Source organism: Vipera berus (genome assembly GCF_964194415.1).
Source record: "Vipera berus genome assembly, chromosome: 1".
In the NCBI taxonomy this organism is placed as follows: Eukaryota; Metazoa; Chordata; class Lepidosauria; order Squamata; family Viperidae; genus Vipera; species Vipera berus.
Window position 1 is genome coordinate 183,711,829 of NC_138202.1, and position 20,951 is coordinate 183,732,779.

The 20,951-nt window shown below is 37.5% G+C and overlaps 1 protein-coding gene across 1 annotated transcript in view; it reads right to left on the bottom strand.

Annotated features, from left to right (window-relative positions):
• BARD1 (BRCA1 associated RING domain 1) overlaps positions 1-20,951 on the bottom strand; it is a 99,649-nt gene that overhangs the window by 52,132 nt on the left and 26,566 nt on the right. The window contains exons 5-6 of the mRNA XM_081330604.1: positions 18,276-18,356; positions 17,183-17,355 (exon numbers count right to left, since the gene is read on the bottom strand). Coding sequence (XP_081186730.1) covers positions 17,183-17,355; positions 18,276-18,356 — 254 coding nt within the window. The remainder of the gene's footprint in view (positions 1-17,182; positions 17,356-18,275; positions 18,357-20,951) is intronic.

Sequence of the window (20,951 nt, forward strand, 5' to 3'; positions counted from 1 at the left end):
ATTTGGGTTGTGATGGACCTATTCTTCAAACAGGTCCACGTCATACCCTGCCAGAAGATTCCCAATGCTAAAGCGTTAGCCAGATTATTTGTACTACATATATATCGGCTACATGGGGCCCCACAATGCATTATATCAGACAGGGGGGTCCAGTTCACCTCAGAGTTATGGAGAGCTTTTTTGTACCTACTTGGTAAGTCAAGGACTGTTATCTAGTTATCATCTGCAAACAAATGGTGGGACAGAACATTCAAACTCAGTATTGGAACAATACCTGAGATGCTTCATAAATTACCAACAAGACAACTGGACTGAGATGTTGCCTTTCACAAAAGTAGCTTACAACAATGCAGTGCATTCAAGTACTGGCTACACATCATTCCAAGTGGCAACAAGACAAAATTTCAACTCGATGCCTGAATTACCTGTTAAAGAGCCCACCATCCCCTCTTTAAAAGAGTGGATTAAACAGCTGCAAAACACCTGGCCTGTGGTTCAAAAAGCTTTAGATCAGGGGTCGGCAACCTTAAACACTCAAAGAGCCACTTGGACACCTTTCCAGAGGGAAAAAAACCACTGGGAGCCGCAAAATGCGCATGATTGAAAAGTTTAATTAAAAAGAAACAGAGGCTGCTGTGCATGAGTTTTTTTTTTCTCTCTCTCTCCCCCCTCTCCAATCTGCTCACCTGGCAAGCTGGCTTCTTCTCGGGCAAGCTGACACACATTCTTATTGGGCTGGGTCTCCTGCCCTTCTTTCTGCTGCTTCCTGCTTTCTGTGGAGACGCAGCAAAGGCAGGAGCCCCACCCAATAAGCTTGTCAGCTTCTTGGAGAACAGTGTGAGTTACACAGAGAGAGAGAGAGAGAAAGAAAGAGAGAGAGAGAGAAGGGAAGAGTGCCTCTCTCTTCTCTGTCTCTCTGCAAACTGGGAGCCGCAGGAGAAGGCTGAAAGAGCCGCATGTGGCTCCAGAGCTGCAGGTTGCCGACCCGTGCTTTAGATGAAGCGAGGGAAGCTTATAAAGTTCAGGCAGATAAGAAACAAATGGAACCTAAATTATTCAAAATAGGGGAAAAAGTATATCTCTCAGCCAAATTTCTAAAATCTCTGCAGCCACTGAAAAAGCTAGGACCAAAATTCGTAGGACCCTTCCCCAGAAAACGCATAGTTAAACCAGTAACAGTGGAATTGGAACTCCCAAAATCACTGGTCCACCCTGTATTTCACTGCAGCCTGCTAAAATGGGAAGCTCCCCCTTAAGTCCAGCAAAAGCTCCCCCTACCATAACCCGTTATGGTGGAAGGAGAACAACATTTTGAAATTAAAGAGACATTAGACTTCAGAAAACATCATGGGTCTACCCAATACTTGGTGGCATGGAATGACCTCCCACCATCACAAAATGAGCGGGTACATAAAAAACATGTCAGAGCTCCCCGACTGCTAAAAAATGTTCCATGCCTGTTATCCGGATAAGCCTGACTAACATTGTTGTTTCAACTCTCTCCCTGTTATTTTCTCTATCTCTAGGTGAATCTCTCATTTTTCAAGGGGGGGGGCGGTGGCATGTCAGAACCCTCAATTATTAATCATGCATATTCTCAGGGTTTAGGTTACTCGGGTTCTGCCATTCTTCTACGGGGAAAGAGGGTGGCCACGGGTTAATAATGCATGTAGACCATTTCCTCTATCTGTTTTGATGTATCTTTTATAGGGGGTGAAAGGAATGCCCTGGGCCCATCTGCCATCTGCAAGAAGCCGAACCCATGTGTTTCCCAGGGTGTGCCACAGAAGGGCAAACTGGCATCCAGGGTGAAAGGACAAGCTGGCTTTCTTGCTTTCTGTACCTGCCAATAAAAGTTCCTTTTGAAATGATGCCAGTTTCAAGAGTTCTGCTTTCTTGGTAGAGAAATGGAGGCAGGTCCTTACACTTCTTTTATATCCTCTCCTTCTCCATCCTCCTCCTCTTTTCTCTTCCAGGTGTGCCAGAAGTGCCTATCCTGGGGCCCTTGTCTTGCCCAAGCAACCGTGCAGCTCCTGATGGCAAGTCCTGTGCTGAACTGCCTTAGCTCATTCCCTCCCCCAGCTATACTTGTCTAGGCTAGGCAGGGTCGCGTACCACCTGCCAGGTGTCCTGATCTAGGCAGCCCTTTGGTTATTGCTTCAAGGGCTCCTATTTCTATTTGTACAACCATTGATTTCTTCCTCCATGATTACTCACCTTTAATTTGCAGATCATAGTATTTTGTTATTTTTTCTAGCTGTTTCTTTCAATTTGTGCATCACCTGGTATTGCAATATCAATGAACCAGACTTTTTTCTTTTCCACAATCGTGATATCAGGTGTATTTTCAGCAAGATGACACTCTGTTTGGATCTAAAAGTTCCACAAGATTTTGAGCTGTTCATTTTCAAAAACTTTGTCAACATGATGTTCCCAGCAATTTTTGCTGTATTCGAACCCAAACTTCTGGTAATTTTGGCAATTCAATCATGACATTGTAGATAATCGGTCTGTGAAATTTTGGTGCAACCACTGATAAGATGATCCACTGTTTCATCTTTCTCATTGCATAAGCAATATTTACTGTTGTTACTGACATGTTGAATTTTTGCTTTCGTGGATTTAGTTGGCAAGGCTTATTCTTGAGCAGCCAAAATGAAGCCTTTTTCAGCACTCCTGATCTCAGTCAGCTCCATGTTAGCTTTGTATCTGCCTTTCCTTCAATGTCCTTCAGATATTGACTGTGCATAGGCTTCTTCTTTCAATTAGAAACTCAATGCTCAATATTTCCTTTTAATATTCTGCTTTCAATCTCATTGTTTTCAAAAGATTTCCCTTGTTTGCCTTTAGCAAAAGTTCTTTTGCTTTCTTTATGTAATCATTTAAGCCGCGTTTTTCCTCTTCCACAATTTCTTTCATCTGTAAGAATCCTCTGCTACCCTGAGATCTAGGCAAGTACAATTGATCAATATCACTTTTTGGGTGCAGAGCATGGTGCACTGTCATTAGTCTTTCAATCCACGTTATCAAGATCTAGATGAGTCCAATCAATTTTTCCAGCTGAGTATTTTATTACAGGCCTTATTAACTGCCTTTATGATATTTCCTCCACTCAGCTTTGATCAAGATTTTCTGGACTTGCTTTATGTATTTTGTTGAAGTCCCTTCCTTGACTTGGCTTTGCATTAGGTCAGAAGCTTCCAAAATTCCTACATACTTGTACTCTTCTTCTGGTATTACTGCTTTCATCAGCTCTTTATTACCAAGTTCTAATCTGTTATTTTCTACCATTTTTCATGCCTTAACAGCAATTGTTGCATATTTGTCAATGCCAAATTGCATTCCAATGTCTCTGCTAAACTCCTCGGTGCTTTTCACAAGTAAGCTCAATTCAGCTTTGTTTTTTCAAACAACTTTGAATCATCCATATAGAGTAAATGGGAATTTTTCAAGCTTTTTTTAGCCAATTCATAGCCAGTTTGTCTTGTTCAAAATGTTTGTCAGTGGCACCATCAATAGTACAAATAATAGAGGCAACAATGGAAAATTCCTTGTTTGATTTCAACTTCACCAAGCTCTTCTCCATAGGCCATCAGCTTAGTTTGCCATAGCTTCATGGAAAAGTCTTTAGGAATTTCTGAATGTTGCTGCTAATTCCAAAAATCTCTAAGCAATTCTCAATCCAGCTGTGTGGAACAGAATCAAATGCTTTCTTATAATCAATCCAGGCTATAACCAAATTTTTAGACTTTTCTTTGAATTCTTCAAAATTGGTTATTGTTATCATTATCGTTATTATTATTAGTGTATGGTGTTATTACATTAGCCGGAGACTACAATTCTATTGCATAGTTGCATTTGGCTGCCAATTTACCAGTTCTCTTGTGAGACACGCCCATGCCCTTCCCAAGGTGTGCCACAGGAAGGCAAGCTGGCTTTGCACCAAAAAGAATGATGAGCAGCAGCTCATCTTCTTGCAGCATCATCCAAGGCCCATTTCCCTTTCCCAAAGCGGCCTCACAAGCGGGCATCGCAATCAGGAAGATTCAGAGATGGCAGGAATCTGCCTGCACAGAGCACCAACTCATCCCCCCACCCAAGTGGCACCTATTTATCTACTTGCATAGATCCTGCTTTCGAACTGCTAGGTGAACAGAAGTTGAGGCAAGTGGGAACTTCCGCGCATGGCCACACGAGAGCGGACCTCCACTCCCCACGACTAATTTCACCCTGCCAGGGGGACCCTAGATGGATCAAAAGTCGGCCCATAGAGGTGACCATGAAGGATGGGTGCCCCGTTAATCATGAAGCGAAGGCAATCGCTTCGTTTGATCCAGGGAAAGCCCTACGAACCCGACATGAGAAAACCTAGCTGCATGACAGTGTCTAGCCCAAGCTACTGCAGCCAAAGTCCAAAAACACTACCAAGAACAATGGTGAACAGCATGCTTGCAGCTGGTAAGAGTATTTGATCTTCTCTCCCTTATTTTACAACTAGTCCTTGGGAAAGATCCCCAAAGCAAACAACCTCCGAAAGCGAGGGGCAGGGGACTACATTCCCGTTCCCTCATACACAGAAGCGGCGAATTAATCTTTAAGGAGGAAAGAACCTTATTGAAATTCAAAATACTACAATCTGATCAAACTTAGAAATTAAAGCAAACTGCTAAGTTTATATTCTAAAGGATTTTGATTGAACTACATAAAAAAAAGAAAAATGGTTTCCGGTCTGCGCGCGCAGTGCCAGCGGACGTGTGGAAAGAATGCTCTCCCCGCCGTCCGATCTATTTTCCTTGGAGGACCCTGAAAAGGGTCAAAAGTTGCCCTGGAGGGGGACCACCATGAGGAGGCCCTCCTTGTGATCGTGGAAGGGCGGCAGCCCTCCATTTGATCTGGAGCAGCTCCTCTGGCCCGAAGAAGAGATCGGCCATATTAATGGCCGATCACTAAGCCGCTCCCTGCTGAAAGCCAAAATCACCATCAAGCACAACGAAGCAATCTGGAGGATTTGGGTGAGACCTTACCTTTCTTACTTCCCTAATTACTTTCCTGTGGGACTCTTCTGAAAATCTTCCCCCCTCTCTTGAAAGATCGGCGACTGCTTACTTGGGGAACTAAAACCTTAAAGCCTCAAAAGAAACCAAATAACTAAACTAAATAATTAAACAACCCTATCTGTACCTCTGGAATTTTTGGGCTACTAAAACGTTCTTATCTTTGTGGGGACCTTCTACCTTATTTATTGCTAAAAATGGACTAATTGGATAAAAGCCTCATATTAGTCTGGAAAAAGATTCTACATGCTATTGAGGACATCTTGTGGCGAAGCCTAGTATAGCAAGTAAACCTTTTTTTTTAATTGTGAGATCTGGCTGTAACAGATGTGTCCTTCACATTATCTCTAAAGATAAGAATTGGGAACACCTGGCACCAAAAACAACCTTTAGGAATAGTGGAGGTGGACATTCACTGATTTTTATTAAAATAGCCTCCACTAAAGACCTATCTGTAAACATCAAAGAAATGAAGGATATATCCCACCACTTGACTATAAACTTATACTTGTTACAATTTTGGCAATGACTGTACAAATGAAAGCCAGACTTAAAGACAAATCTGACAGCATAAACCCACTAAATGAGACTCTGACTCCAATCAATGAACTAACAGAAGAGGAGGAAATCAACAACAAAATAGGGGACTTTAAAAAATAAGAAGTACAATTTACTGAGAGCCTTAATGTCCAAACTTCGATTTCAACCATAAAATCTACAATTTAACAAACAACAGAAGCTGAAGAAAGCAATACTAAGATGGAGGATGCCAAAGGCCTTCATATACAGTACTTCAAGAATCTAACCAAACAAACAAAAACTACAACACCGGTCATGACCTCTTACCTAACCCAGATGGGACTGAAAGAAGACGACGACCAGACTGAATTAATGATGACTATACTATGCCAAATATAGAGACCTGATTTATTAGAATGACAATTTAATGACTATAAAGGGGTCACTCTCTTTGAAAAATTGACAACTGGATGGTCTCCCTGGATTCAAACAACGTGTGTAGGAAGAAAGGGAGACACATTTGAGAAGTTAAAGGCAATAATATGGAAGCCTGTCTGGCACAAAAAGAAACCTAGAGTTAGGTTTAAAAATGGTTTTTTTAAAAAAATGTTGGGATTTGTAATAATAAAGCTTAAAGTTTATTTTAATGGGCTAAGGGAAGCTGTTAAAAGATATAAACTGATTTTATAATTAGGACCTAGATTTTTAAGGAAATGAAAATTAGCTACTAGAGCATAACTTTGAACTATATTATAGAACTTGGAATGACACAACAAAAGATACCTTGTTAATCATTGATAATTACAAAGATGATAAATAGAATACGTTTTTGAAATATAACAAGAATGCACTTAAATGAACAATGTATGTATTTCAGATATGATAACTATTATATATGTGGATTACCTGAAAATTAAGTTTCTTAGAAAATATAGGTTAATTTGGAGCACTGTACTGAAATTAGATAAAACTTAAAAACAGGACGTGGATAAGTATCTGTGAAAATGTATTGATAACTGTTCTAATTGATTCTGTCACAACTAGAAATGTATTAATTTGATTTTGATATTATGATTAAGGAAATTGGAGAGGGAATTTTTGTTATCTATTCTGACCTATGTACAAACATTTTTGTTATTGGGCTTTTGATTATCCAATCACCACATTGTTTCATAAATATGTTGGATGTAAAATTAGAAAATTAATTAAACTTGTTTTAAATAAAAAAGAAAAAATGAAAAATAACTTTTTGTCTGAAAGAGCTGGAAAATAAATATTTGCTGCCATCTAGTGGACAATAGCACCTTATAGAACTAACACCAAAAAATGATGTCCTTATCATCATGGGGGATTGGAATGCTAAAGTAGGAAGCCAAAAGATAACCGGAATAACAGGCAAGTTTGGCCTTGGAGTACAAAATGAAGCAGGGCACAGGCTGATAGAATTTTGTCAAGAGAATACGATGGTCATAGCAAACACTCTTTTCCAACAACCCAAGAGACGGCTCTACACATGGACATCACCAGACGGTCAACACAGAAATCAGATTGACTATATGCTCTGCAGCCAAAGATGGAGAAGCTCTATACAGTCAGTAAAAACAAGACCAGGAGCTGACTGTGGCTCAGACCATGAGCTTCTCCTTGCAAAGTTCAGGCTTAAACTGAAGAAAGTAGGGAAAAGCACTAGGCCACTCAGGTATGAACTAAATCATATCCCTGTTGAATATACAGTAGAGGTGACAAATAGATTTAAGGAATTAGATCTGATAGACAGAGTGCCTGAAGAACTATGGACAGAGGTTCGCAACATTGTACAAGAGGTAGCAACCAAAACCATCCCAAAGAAAAAGAAATGCAAGAAAGCAAAATGGCTGTCTGAGGAAGCTTTGCAAATAGCTGAGGAAAGGAGGGAAGCAAAAGGCAAGGGAGAAAAAGAAAGATACGCCCAATTGAATGCAGAATTCCAGAGAATAGCTAGAAGAGATAAGAATGCCTTCTTAAATGAACAGTGCAAAGAAATAGAAGAAAACAATAGAATAGGGAGGACCAGAGATCTTTTCAAGAAAATTGGAGAGATGAAGGGAACGTTCAATGCAAAAATGGGCATGATAAAGGACCAAAATGGCAGGGACCTAACAGAGGCAGAAGAGATTAAGAAGAGATGGCAAAATTACACAGAAGAACTATACAAGAATGAGCTTAACGTCCCTGATAATCACAATGAGGTGGTCACTGACCTCGAGCCAGACATCCTAGAATGTGAAGTGAAGTGGGCCTTAGAAAAGCTGAGCAACAACAAAGCTAGTGGAGGTGACAGTATTCCAGCTGAGCTATTCAAAATCTTAAAAGACGATGCAGTAAAAGTGCTACACTCAATTTGCCAGCAAATTTGGAAAACTCAACAGTGGCCACAGGATTGGAAAAGATCAGTTTACATTCCAATTCCAAAGAAAGGCAGTGCCAAAGAATGTTCAAACTATCGCACCATTGCACTCATTTCTCATGCTAGTAAAGTTATGCTTAAAATCCTACAAGCTAGACTCCAGCAGTATGTGGATCGAGAACTACCAGAAGTACAGGCAGGATTTCGAAGAGGCAGAGGAACTAGAGATCAAATAGCCAACATACGCTGGATCATGGAGAAAGCTAGAGAGTTCCAGAAAAACATCTACTTCTGCTTCATTGACTATGCTAAAGCCTTTGATTGTGTGGATCACAACAAACTGTGGCAAGTTCTTAAAGAGATGGGAGTACCAGAACATCTTATTTGTCTCTTGAGAAACCTATATGCGGGCCAAGAAGCAACAGTGAGAACTGGACACGGAACCACTGATTGGTTCCAAATTGGGAAAGGTGTCCGGCAAGGCTGTATACTGTCGCCTTGCCTATTTAACTTATATGCAGAGCACATCATGAGAAAGGCAGGGCTAGAGGAGTCAAAAGTTGGAATTAAGATTGCTGGAAGAAATATCAACAACCTAAGATATGCAGATGATACCACTCTAATGGCAGAAAGTGAAGAGGAACTGAAGAGTCTCTTGTTGCGAGTGAAGAAGGAGAGTGCAAAAGTTGGGTTGAAACTAAACATTAAGAAAACTAAGATCATGGCATCCGGCCCTCTCAATTCCTGGCAAATAGATGGGGAAGAAATGGAGGTAGTGACAGATTTTATTTTCCTGGGCTCCAAGATCACTGCAGATGGGGACTGTAGTCAAGAAATTAAAAGACGCTTGCTCCTCGGGAGGAAAGCCATGGCAAATCTAGACAGCACACTAAAAAGCAGAGACATCACCCTGTCAACAAAAGTGCGTATAGTCAAGGCTATGGTCTTCCCAGTTGCAATGTATGGCAGTGAAAGTTGGACCATAAGAAAGGCTGAGCGCCAAAGAATTGAGGCCTTTGAACTGTGGTGCTGGAGAAGACTCCTGCGAGTCCCTTGGACTGCAAGGCGATCAAACCGGTCAGTCCTAGAAGAGATCAACCCTGACTGCTCTTTAGAAAGCCAGATCCTGAAGCTAAAACTCAAATACTTTGGCCACCTAATGAGGAGGAAGGACTCGCTGGAGAAGAGCCTAATGCTGGGAAAGATTGAGGGCAATAGAAGAAGGGGACGACAGAGAATGAGGTGGCTGGATGGAGTCACTGAAGCAGTAGGCGTGAGCCTAAATGGACTCCAGAAGATGGTAGAGGACAGGAAAGCCTGGAGGAACATTGTCCATAGGGTCGCGATGGGTCGGACACGACTTCGCAACTAACAACAACAACAACAACAAGTGGACAATGAGAATATAGCACATTAAAGACAAAGCCCAGAAACAGAAAAAAAATCTGTTCCCATGAACTCTAATAATCTTTAAGAAGATAGTTGCTAAGGAACAGAGAAGAGATTATATACTGGGCTGGCTATAAGATTGGAAAATGTTTGAAGAAAAAGAAACACTTTGATTGTAGTTTAAATTTATGAACAGTTTAAAAACTTTGATCTATGACAAATTATTGAGAAGGGAAGTTACAGGAAGGATTTAAGCTGGCTAAATATATTGAATTGACAATTGACTCCTGAAAAAAAAAAGAACTGTTATAAAATATTGATTTTACTGAAACCTTGACAACTGAAAATTACAGCGGATTACAAAAATTATATATAAAAACAAGAACTATACAAAATTGGACTGTATGGATTTTGAGTTTTGGTTAGCTTGACAAGGCTAATTAGAGACTATGGCATTTATGACAGTCAACTCGAAAGGGAGAGACAACATGGATATGACATACTCATCAAAAATGATAGAAAACCACACTTAATATCTACTCCTGAAAGATTTAGCCTAAAAGATCAAAGACCTTTAGAAACACTTCAAGACAAGACAAATACTTTCCAAGATGAAATTTATTCAATGCTACAACATATACAAACTACAACAGACCTAAACCAAGAGGAGATTAAATGTAACTTTGATAATGTAAGTGAATATACTTCTAACTTAAATCTACAATCAGAAAACATCCAAAGAATGATGGTAAAGAATGAACAAACAATCCAGACAACAGAATGTGAACTAGAAAACAATGACTTAACTAGTGAAGTTACAAATGAAGGAAATTATAACTTAATACAAACAAGAAAAAACTTACAAGACTTGGATACAACAATAAATATGGAAAACATACCTTATGCATTAGAACATCAAAATAAACCTGAGAAGAAGACTTAACAAAATGGATACTGCCAGGAGAATCATTGTTTGGGAGACAAAAAGCATACATCCTATCTACTATGTATCCTCTCCTAACAATAACTACAAAAATACAAGAACTGGACAAGTTGAAAATATTAATTTGGAAAACAATTTGGCAAAGGAAGAAGATTAGAGACGGGATGAAGAGACTGGATTCGCCTTACAAGATGAAATATTATATGAGTAAACACTTGTTTGAATATGGCTAAATAAACAAATAACTTTGGCCATAAAGGGACTTTAGAATAAGTGGGATAAGAGATATAAGTAATATGGTATTTTTTTTATAAGATACAAAATGTAAAAATATTAGGATGTTGTAAGTGAAGGAAAAGTTTGAATTTTAAAGACAAATTGAGTTTGAAAAGATTTAGGATTAAGGAATGATTGAAATATTGAGGGGAAATTAGGCTTAACAAGAACTCTGGAAAAAAGGATATACAGTGATTTAACTAATGTTTACAAACAGAAGTGAAATATAAATTGACTAGTAAGATGTTATGATAAATAAGTAGTATAGTATCTCTATAATATATGAAATATGGAAATACTGGGATGATATATTTAAATGGAAAATTTGGATATTTAGATGTTCAATACTGGGAAAATATGATTGACAAGAATTATTTGAATATTATGGAGAAATTGAGTTAAACAAAATTTATGAAAATAAGATATATGGTGAATCAATGACTCCTATAAAAATAACACAAGCTGATAAGAAAAAAATGCTATATATGGACGCTACTATTGTTGGTATAAATATAGAAGAAAATGTTTTTATTTAATCATTTATATATGGAAAATATCAAATATTAGAAATTAGATATGTTTAATGTTGTAGGAGAATACTAATAGGTGAAGAGAAGATCAAGGCATTATATTATTAATTGATATACTAATTATGGAAATATAAAAATTAATTATTATTGTCTATTAACTATTATTAATTTTATATTGTTTTTAAAAAAATATGAACCAAGAGAACACGCTGTACACCAGGCACTAAGGTTGTTATTGTAAAAAAACAATAAACTTTTTACAAAAAAAAAAAGAAGTTGAGGCAAGTGACGAGCTCACAATTCAAACTGTTGAAGCAGGGACCATCTCTAGCATCATTAAGCCACTGAGCCACCGCCCCTCTTTGTATGTGAGGTGAACATTTGTTAGAACATCATCCTTGTTCTACGGACAGTCTTTATATAGTTCCATTAAAGTCCTGATAATTGATAGGGTCAATATATAGCAGACAGGTACTTTATGTTGTTCCCAGGCATGTTTGTGTCTTGTTGGATTTTGATGTGAGGCTCATGAATATTTAATTTTATAGAAAAACTGTATCCTAAAACTAGAAGCCAAAATGTTCTGTTGGAAACTGCTGGTGGTATCTTTTTTAAAAAATATATTTTACTGATTTTTTAAAAACAACCTAGTGCTTAGTAAATTGCATGTTGTCTGGGTTCACATTTCACAACAATCACTAATAGTCAACTTCTATCATATCGTATTCTACATAAGAGCTTTCCTTGATTTTCTCTTCTTCCCATATTGTTTTCTTTTGCAAATATTAGGTTAATACAATTCATAGTATTTTAATAACAAAGAGGTTAAATATTAACATTTTCCTAACATTTATCCAATTAGTAATAGCATAAATATAGAACTTCTTTTCTAGTTAGTCCTCTTGGTTGCATTATATGTCCAGTTTTCAACATTCTCATTTAGACTTTTTCCCCACAAAATTGAAATCATTTTTATCTGTTAAAATTTTCTCAAAGTTGATTTACGGTTAAATATCTAATCTGTTTCCCTCACAATAATCCTCCCAACAATTACATTTCTCATATCATAAAAAAATGCAACACTACTCAGAATAAGAAAGAAGAAAAAGAAGAAAAAGACAAACATATGTCTCAAACTAAAATTCATTTATATCCCCCATTTTTTATTTTTAACTCTATTCCATTCAATGTTTACTAATTGCCAGAATCCATTTATATTTAATTTCTAACTATCTCCTCTGAGCTAAAATCAAATCTCACCGTCTCCTGGATTCTGCCATATTCCCAAGGGAGAAAGGGAACAGGCATGGGGCTTTATTGCTTTCACTTCCTCCATTAAATGTAAACTTTTGTTCATTCACCTGTCTGCTATCCATTACAATGTAACCAATTGCTTTCTATAGTATAGAACCCTAGTATCTATACTAGGCATTCTCTCTGAATTTACCCGGAAACTAAAAAAGGGGTTGGGGGGAAGAAATACAACCCTCCAGGATCTGGTTTATTTCTCCGAAGAGGTGTGAAAAGTGTTGGAAATGATAATGCTGCAAACGGAACCGGACTGATGTTATTTTTCTTTTCCCACGATAGACTTGCCATCTGGAGATTGGCTGATCTGGAACTGGCTGAATGAACTGTGGGGTGAGTTTGCTTGGGGGCATTTTAAAAATATCGATCTGTAAAGGAATCCCTCAGATCCTGTCTATTATGCCTGCTATCTCCTATTTCTTAGTAAAAGTTCCTGCTTGGAAAAAACTGTCTCCAAGAGTTCTGCTTTCTTAAGATGTGGGTGAAGTAGGTCCTGACACTAATTAAGTAATCCATGTTATATTTTAACCATATTCAATCAAATACTTTAATCTTTAAAAATTGCATCTGATAAGACAGTTACATTTCACATATCATAAAAATATACATCTTTTAACTCTATTCCATTCAATATTTACTGGTTAGGCAGACCATATTATATTTTAAACATATTCAAATAAATGCTTACTCTTTAAAAATTGCTTCCGATAGGTCCAATCTTCTAATCCCTTGAATCTGATTTTAGTCATTTTCTTTCACCAAACAGCTTTTCTGATCCATCTATTCCACTCAGTTAAAGTCTTGCCATTTTCTTGTGGATGTTGTTAAGGATTGGAGAGACAAATCAGGTAAGATGTTAATTTCTTTTATCTTTTTTTGTCTCTCAAGTTGTAGATTTTTTGGTATCTCTGTAATCCATTTTGTCAGGCTTTTCTTCTTATCTTCGGCTTTATTTTGTAATTCTGGGGTGTGGACTATCTCTTCCAGATCCAGTGCTTCAGTCACATCTTGAGAGTTTTCCTCCATCTGTGTTAAATCACAATACCTTCCATTGGTAGATTCTTTCATTTTCTGAAAATTCTTATGTTGTGAGGTTAATGTAAAGATTTATGTCCATTTATGTCATCAAAGTTGTTTTTAATTTCATTGTGGTTTAAAGCTATTATTGTCTGAATTATTGTAACATAGCGAGCATTTTCTCCTGAAAAGTATTTGGTTTTTCTTGACAAGTTCTTTTTGCAAGCTCTTGAGATTCCATGATAGTTAGAATTCAATTTTTTTTCTTTCTCTGAAAACAGCTTTAAAGTCATAGTCAATAGGTGTTTATCATCCAAATTATAATATTTGCTTATTGTGGCTGGCCCAGAATGTTTTGTTTAACTCTTTTTAAAGATAAGAGAAGTAGGTTATCTCATTCTGGGCATCCGGAAAACATTTATGTTCTCTTCTACCACTAGAGGTCAGCAACAGTATGTTTTTGTCCTGCTTAATAGTTTAATTCGCAGCTTTCTTCCGTGGGAGAGAGGGGCAAAGCTCCCCCTGCTTTTCACTTTCGGAGACTTTTTGCTTCATGAGGTATCTTTTCCAAAAATTCAGGATATAAAATAAGAGAGAGAAGATCAAATTTCTCACCCAGTTTCAGCACGCTATTCACCGATGTTCTGGTGAGTACTTGTGGACTTCGGATGCATGTGGCTTGGGCTGATTACCAAGATAGGGCCAGCCTTTCTCCTGTTGGGTTAGAAGGAATTTCCCAATCGAATGGGACAACTGCTGTCATTCCTGAATCACTGGGGCACCCCCCCCTTCTCTTCTCTGCCTCTTCAGGGCAGCTTTAGACCCATTTAGGGTCCCCTGGCAGGGCGAAAAGAGGAAGTGGAGCTTTTGCAATCCCGTGACCAAGCGCCAACGGGCAAAAGTGGAAGTCCTGGAATCTTAAATATATACATAGTAACTACTACTTATAAGATTTTTCTTGGCTTCTCTCTCCATAAATAATAAGAATGGAAATATATTAAATTCAAGTGTTTATTTAATGTCTAAGTGTGGGCCAGATGCTTGGGTTGCATCTCAGAAACTCAAGGTGTTAATTTATTTGCTGGTGTTGCTATCTGAAATTAAGGCCACATTCTTTTTGTAACAAAAATTTAAAAGCAAAAGTTTAAAATCAACTTTTGGGACTTTTATGGGTTATGGATTAAAGAACCGAAACACCTAACAATGTAACATCAATGAATGCAGGTTGCAGGCTTTAAATATGTTAAATTTGCTTTAATGGATTTAAAATTAAAACAAAGTCATCAAAATATCTTATTCTGAATTTACTGGACATCCTAAAGAATCGAAGAGGACTGACATTAGATTCTTTGATTTGTTTATTTATTTATATATGACATTTAGGAAAACCACATTTGTTGTTTTGTCATCTTTGTTGGTGATAGAAAAAATGTGAACAATCACATGACTTATATGATTTGCAAATCATCCGCATCCTTTTAGAAGAACATTTTTACATGGACAAAAATATTTATGAAAATTTTATTTAGTGTTCGGAAGGGCAGGAATTCAGCCCTGCCAAGGGGCCAACTCTTAGTGCAAAGGCCATTTCTACTCTCTCTGGATCTCTGGATCCACAAACAGGTAACCTCAAAGATTTCATTCTTGTCGTCTGATATCAAGCTCCCAGGGGATAGAAGTGATGCCATTGTCTATGTGCTTGAATCAATTTTCCTTCATTTTCTTCACTTTTCTCCGGATATCCACGTATACGTAAATTTGATCTGCGCTGACGATCACATATCTCAATCAAATCCTTTTTCACCTGATGCATCATACTTGTCTGACTTTTTAACACCTTACCATGTTCTCCCATCTGGGTCTTCACTTCTGTAATATTTCATGTCATATCCTGACTTTGTTTCACCAGATCTGTTATTCTTACCTCCATTTTGTCCATTTTATCTTTTATTTGCTTCAAATCTTCCTCTATATTTGTCTTTCTTTTATATTTATCTTCATTTCTCTTATCTCTTGTAAGAGAATATCAAGTTTATCTGGTTGACTCAGTGACTTCTCAGGCGATTTTTCCCTCACATCGATTTCTAAGGCTTTTTCCACTCGAATCAGACATAAATCTGAAGGTAAGGCCTGCTTTGGGTCTTTGCCAAACACTTTCTGCACTTTGGCTGCGTTTTGACATCCAACCACCAAAAAGAGCTCTTAACCTTCTAAGAATTTTTACAGTCTATAGTCCATACACGTCACTTCCTCCCTTTGTCTTGTCGTTATCAACTTATCTCTGTGAAAGCGACATGATGGAAATAAAAAAATCCAAAGGCAGCAACTACCTTTATGACACACGCCATATCAAGGCTGTCTTAAAGGTGTTTAATATTTTCACTTTCTCCAGATCTCAACACTTCAACTGGAAGGAGGGAGTAACAGGCCTTCACACCATACACTTATAAATCAGCTATTATCTTTTCAGTTGTACTCCTTTACACTCTCTCCAAATTCTTTCTCCTATCAGTCTTTAATCATAGGGCCTCTCCTCTCCCCATCAGCCTTCAAAAGCCTCTGAAATCTCTTAGTCAAACATCCTTTCAAAGCTTCTCTGGGAGAATGTCTAAAACCGAATCAAATACAATCCAAACTTCAGGAGGAAAGCAAGGAAAGTAACTCACATTTCATAATCTCTTAAATTTTCTTAGTCCTTAATTGGGTGTTATATTTCTTAATTAATTCTCTGTGATGGTCCGGAGGAGGCAGAAATTCAGCGTCCATCGTCCATTCAAGCTAGCTCCACCTCCCCCACACCCCCGGCATTGTGTATGTGGATGTATGAGCTATGATTCTCCAAAAGCATGCAGACAGAAGGTATCTGAGCAAAGCAAAGGAAAGCAACATTATCTCATCTTTAGAAATGTTTTCAATAGCTTTCAGCTAGTGGGATTGAAACTTTTTGAAGTCAGATTCATTCTTTGCTAAAAAAATAAAGAAGCTAGTTAATTATATTATGCATGCTAAGCTTGTAAGCCGCCCTGAGTCTTCGGAGAAGGGTGGGATATAAATGGAATTAAAATAAATAAATAAATAAAATGTAGGAAAATATGGAAAAGAGCCAATTTCAATGAAATATGTTATGAACAAGTGAAATTGCAAATTCCAAGAGCTAATATTTCATGTCACTTGATCAACTCTGAAGCAAGATAGGCAAGAAATTCAAGGGAGCAAACACACAAAAAGGCTATAAAATATAAATTAATTTATGCAGAAGATTAACTGTAAAAAATCAGCTAGATCAAGCGGAGCAATTAATAGGTCCACAAATTCATGTAATAGTTTCTGCTTGTAGTTTCACAGGTTTCGCTAGACAAAGAAAAGTTTTTGAAAATAGGAATTTGCGGATTCCAAGGGAGACACATTTTTATTATCTTCAAACTGGACCTCTTGAATCAGCCCAGTAATCACATTCTCTCATTTAATTAATTGTTAAAACTCATTTTTCCAATAAAATATATTTTGACTGAAAGGATAGATTCAATTAAGGCAAGCCTGTTTAAATCTTATAGGATTAGTCTGCAACTTTTCAGGTAGTAAAAACTATTGTGAAATTTAATACAGTACGAGTGCCCATTTCTTAAACTTAAATAACTTTTTTTAAAAAATGAAAATCCACATTTTTATGTGAGTGTATTTTTAGGGGGGGAATATTGAGTGCAAAAGAATCTTTATTCATTTGTTCAAAAACAGATGACAAGTTCATGTAGTTACTCACACCACATCTCGAGAAGCTCCATGCAAAAGCAGCAGCTTCACAATTTCTATATGTCCATTCTTGGCAGCATCGTGAAGTGGCATATCATTCTGATACCCAGTCACATTCAGCAGTGCCCCATGTCTTATCAGTAATTCAGCGATCTGCTTATGTCCATGATTACAGGCTTCATGCTAAATGTTGAATTTGGAAAAAGAAAATATAGAAGAGAGAGAATAAGAATTGGCTCAACTAAAAACTGAATTTGATAAATCAGGAAAATGATGCCACTAAATTACAGATTTTTGTTTGTTACTATCACGACCAACTCCCAGATAGCTTGCAGGTATAATTAATCATTCTAGGAATCTTTGCTATGAGCAAAGGAAAAAAGCTTATATTTGAACTTCATCTGGCAGAAAAAAATGAACACATTTTAACAAAATAACTATCCGTAATGTATTTTACCACTTTCCAGATTCTGCTTAGACTTTTAAAATCCATTTCACTTGCTAATGAAAATGCAATAGAAATTCATCTGAAGAAAGAAACTAGCTTTATTCACACAGAACAATGTAGGAACAAATAACTGGAAAAGCAAGGGAAAGAGGATCTCAAAACTATTTGAGTTTATTAAAACAAATGAAGTTTTTCATTTTTCAGGGCAAACTGAGAGAAAAGGTTCATCTAAATCAGGGGTGTCAAACTTGATTTCATTGAGGGCCACATCAGCATTGTGGTTGCTCTCAGGGGGCCAGGTGGGTATGGACTGGGTAGGCGTGGCCAGAGTGCGTATGGCTTACTGGGTGGGCATGGCCAGCTCTACATCGTTCGCATCAAGGGTGCCTATGGGGGCCTGGGCAGGAGTGGGACAGATCTGAGGATCTCTCGCAGAAGGAGGGTCTCTGGGCCAGGGCCAAGGCAGTGGGGGCCGTTCCCTCACTGTTTCCAGGATGGCTTCGTGGGCTGCATGAAACCACTTCGCGGGCCGGATCTGGCCCCCGGGCCTTGTGTTTGACATGTCTGATCTAAATCATCCCCTATATCACTTAGTCTTAACAAGAGTGAAATAAAGAACAAAGGAAGAATGAAAGAAATGAATCGTTTAAATTACCAGTGGTGTCCAACCAGCATAGTCTTTAATGTTGGGATCAGCTCCTTTTTTCAACAAGCATTCAACAGCAGAAAGATTACCCTAGAAAAAGGAAACGAGCACATAAAGCATTAAAGTTGATTAAACTTTAATAATCAATTTAAGTTTATTGAAGATCTATAAACCCAAAATAAAAAGTAGGAAGATCAGTAATGGAAGAAGGAATCAAATATCCAACAGAATAAAGTAAAACATGAGAAAGTTTTTTAGAAATACAAATTTCTAAAAATCACTCTTTATATTAAATCATGATAAATATATATTTTAGTTAAAGTAATTGATATTCTGATTTCTGAGTTCTTTGGTTTATTTCCCTCATCTGGAGAACTTGTCAGAACCCACTCCAATCTACATCTTAGGAAAGAAAAACTCTTGCAGACAAGTTGGTCCAAGCAGGAACTTTCACTAAAACATAGATGACAGTGGATAGGATAGACAGGATCTGAAAACTGTCTCACAGATCGATACTTTTAAAGTGTCCCCGAGTAAAAACCCCTCCCCTCAGTCCATTTGGTCAGTCCCGGATCAGTCATGTTTCAGGTGTCAAACACCTCATGGGAAAAGAGAAACACCAGTACATTTGCAATATTATTACTTCCTCCCCTTCACATTCCATTCGGAGATACAAACCAGATTCTCCACCCCCATCCCCTTTCTTTGTCCTTTGTAGTTCAGAGGGTTTCTTCCCTGGTCTTTTGTAATGGCCTCCAGGCAGGCTGAATAAACAAACATTGCATCTAAGGGATAGAGATGGGCAATTAACAACCCTGTCTTCTCTTTCCCTCATGAGATTTGGATTTTGCAGAGAGAGGGAGTTAGAAATGAGATAAAAATGGATTCTGACAGAACTATGTAATTGTTACAACCCTTTCTTACTCCTCTTTTAAAATTAAATTTCCCTCTCCATTATGAAAAATTCTTGAAATATTCTATGAATTAAAAAAATGAGGCAAGTCTAGGATAATTATGACAAAAATATGATTACCCAAATTAACTGTAATCATGCTAACATACCTTTGGAAGAACTAACACATACAACTGGTGTTGATTTTTAGCCACAGGTCTGCCTCCACTTGGAATTCACAGTCCACCTTGTAACACGTGTCAGTTACCTATCCTCTCTCAATACAAGTCTGGCAGTCATTAATGCAGACATGCACTCTTGCTAAACATTCATTCATTCATTCATTATGCCTATTTCTGTCCTGACCCCCTCATTAAGATGAGAAACATTTATGAAATGGGTGAAATTGACATTTATTTAATTTTTATTTATTTATTTATTTCAATTTATATACCGCCCTTTTCCCGAAGGACTCAGGGCGGTTTACAGGGCAAAATTAAAACAATACAATATAAAAATTAAAATAAAATTAAATCAATAGCCCCACAATTTAAAATTAGAATTTAAAAACCTTAAAACCCCTCAGTCCAAGCCAGCTAACTCAAAAAGCCAGGTTTTTAGGTCCCAGCGAAACGAATGAAGGTCGGGGGCGATCCGGAGTTCCACCAGCAATTGATTCCATAGGGCAGGCGCGCCCACAGAGAACACCCTCCCCTGGGGATCGCCTGCCAGCATTCCCTGACCAGCGGGACCCTGAGGAGGCCCTCCCTGTGGGAGCGCACAGGACGATGGGAAGTTGATGTTGGCAGCAGGTGCTCCCTGAGATAATCCGGATATACACTTCACAAAGTAAAATATCTGGGTATTATTAAGTTTAATGTGAATGACGATTATATGTTATTTCAAAATAGCTGTGTGAAAGTATGGAATAAAATGAAGGACAGGTTAAGCTACGTTTATCATTGTTGGGAAGAATCCCTATGGTAAAAATGAATGTACAGGTAATCCTCGACTTACAACCACAATTAAGCCCAACATTTTTTTTGCTAAGTGAGACATTTGTTAAATGAATTTTGCCCAATTTTGCAACTTTTCTTGCTATAAATAAGTGAATCCCTGCATTTGTTAAATTATTAACATTTTTAAAGTGAATCTGACTTTCCCATTGACTTTGTTTGACAGAAGATTGCAAAGGTGATCACATGACCCCAGGACACTGCAGCTGTCATAAATATGAGTCAGTTACCAAGTGTCTGAATTTTGATCATGTGACTATGGGGATGCTGCAACAGTTGTAAGTGTGAAAAATGGTCATAAGTCACTTTTTTCAGTGCTGTTGTAATATTGAACCGTCACTAAATGAACTGTTGTAAGTTACCCAGCCTTCTTTGTGTACATTATCAAGAAGCATGAAACTAAAAAGTAATGTGCTTTTAAGATATTTACTATGAGCGTCAAAGTTATAAAATAGGAAAGACCATCCTGTAATTCCCATTTAGATTGATCTGAAATACACCAACATATTTAATTTTAAATGCTTTTAACAGTCTTTCTAAAACAATCCAAAAGCAGAACTCATTTAATTTTCATTAAGTTTGGTAAATTAAGCCCTACATAGTAATAAAAATATAGATTTATCTGATAATTAATGAAGTCCCAGAAAAATTAAATGTAATTTCCATTTACTCTCCCATGAGACTGTTTCTATTACACTGACAAGTTTAATTGGATAAAAAATTCAGAAAATAGTTGCAGCTATTTAATAGTACAATCCAAATGGAACAATCCATGGC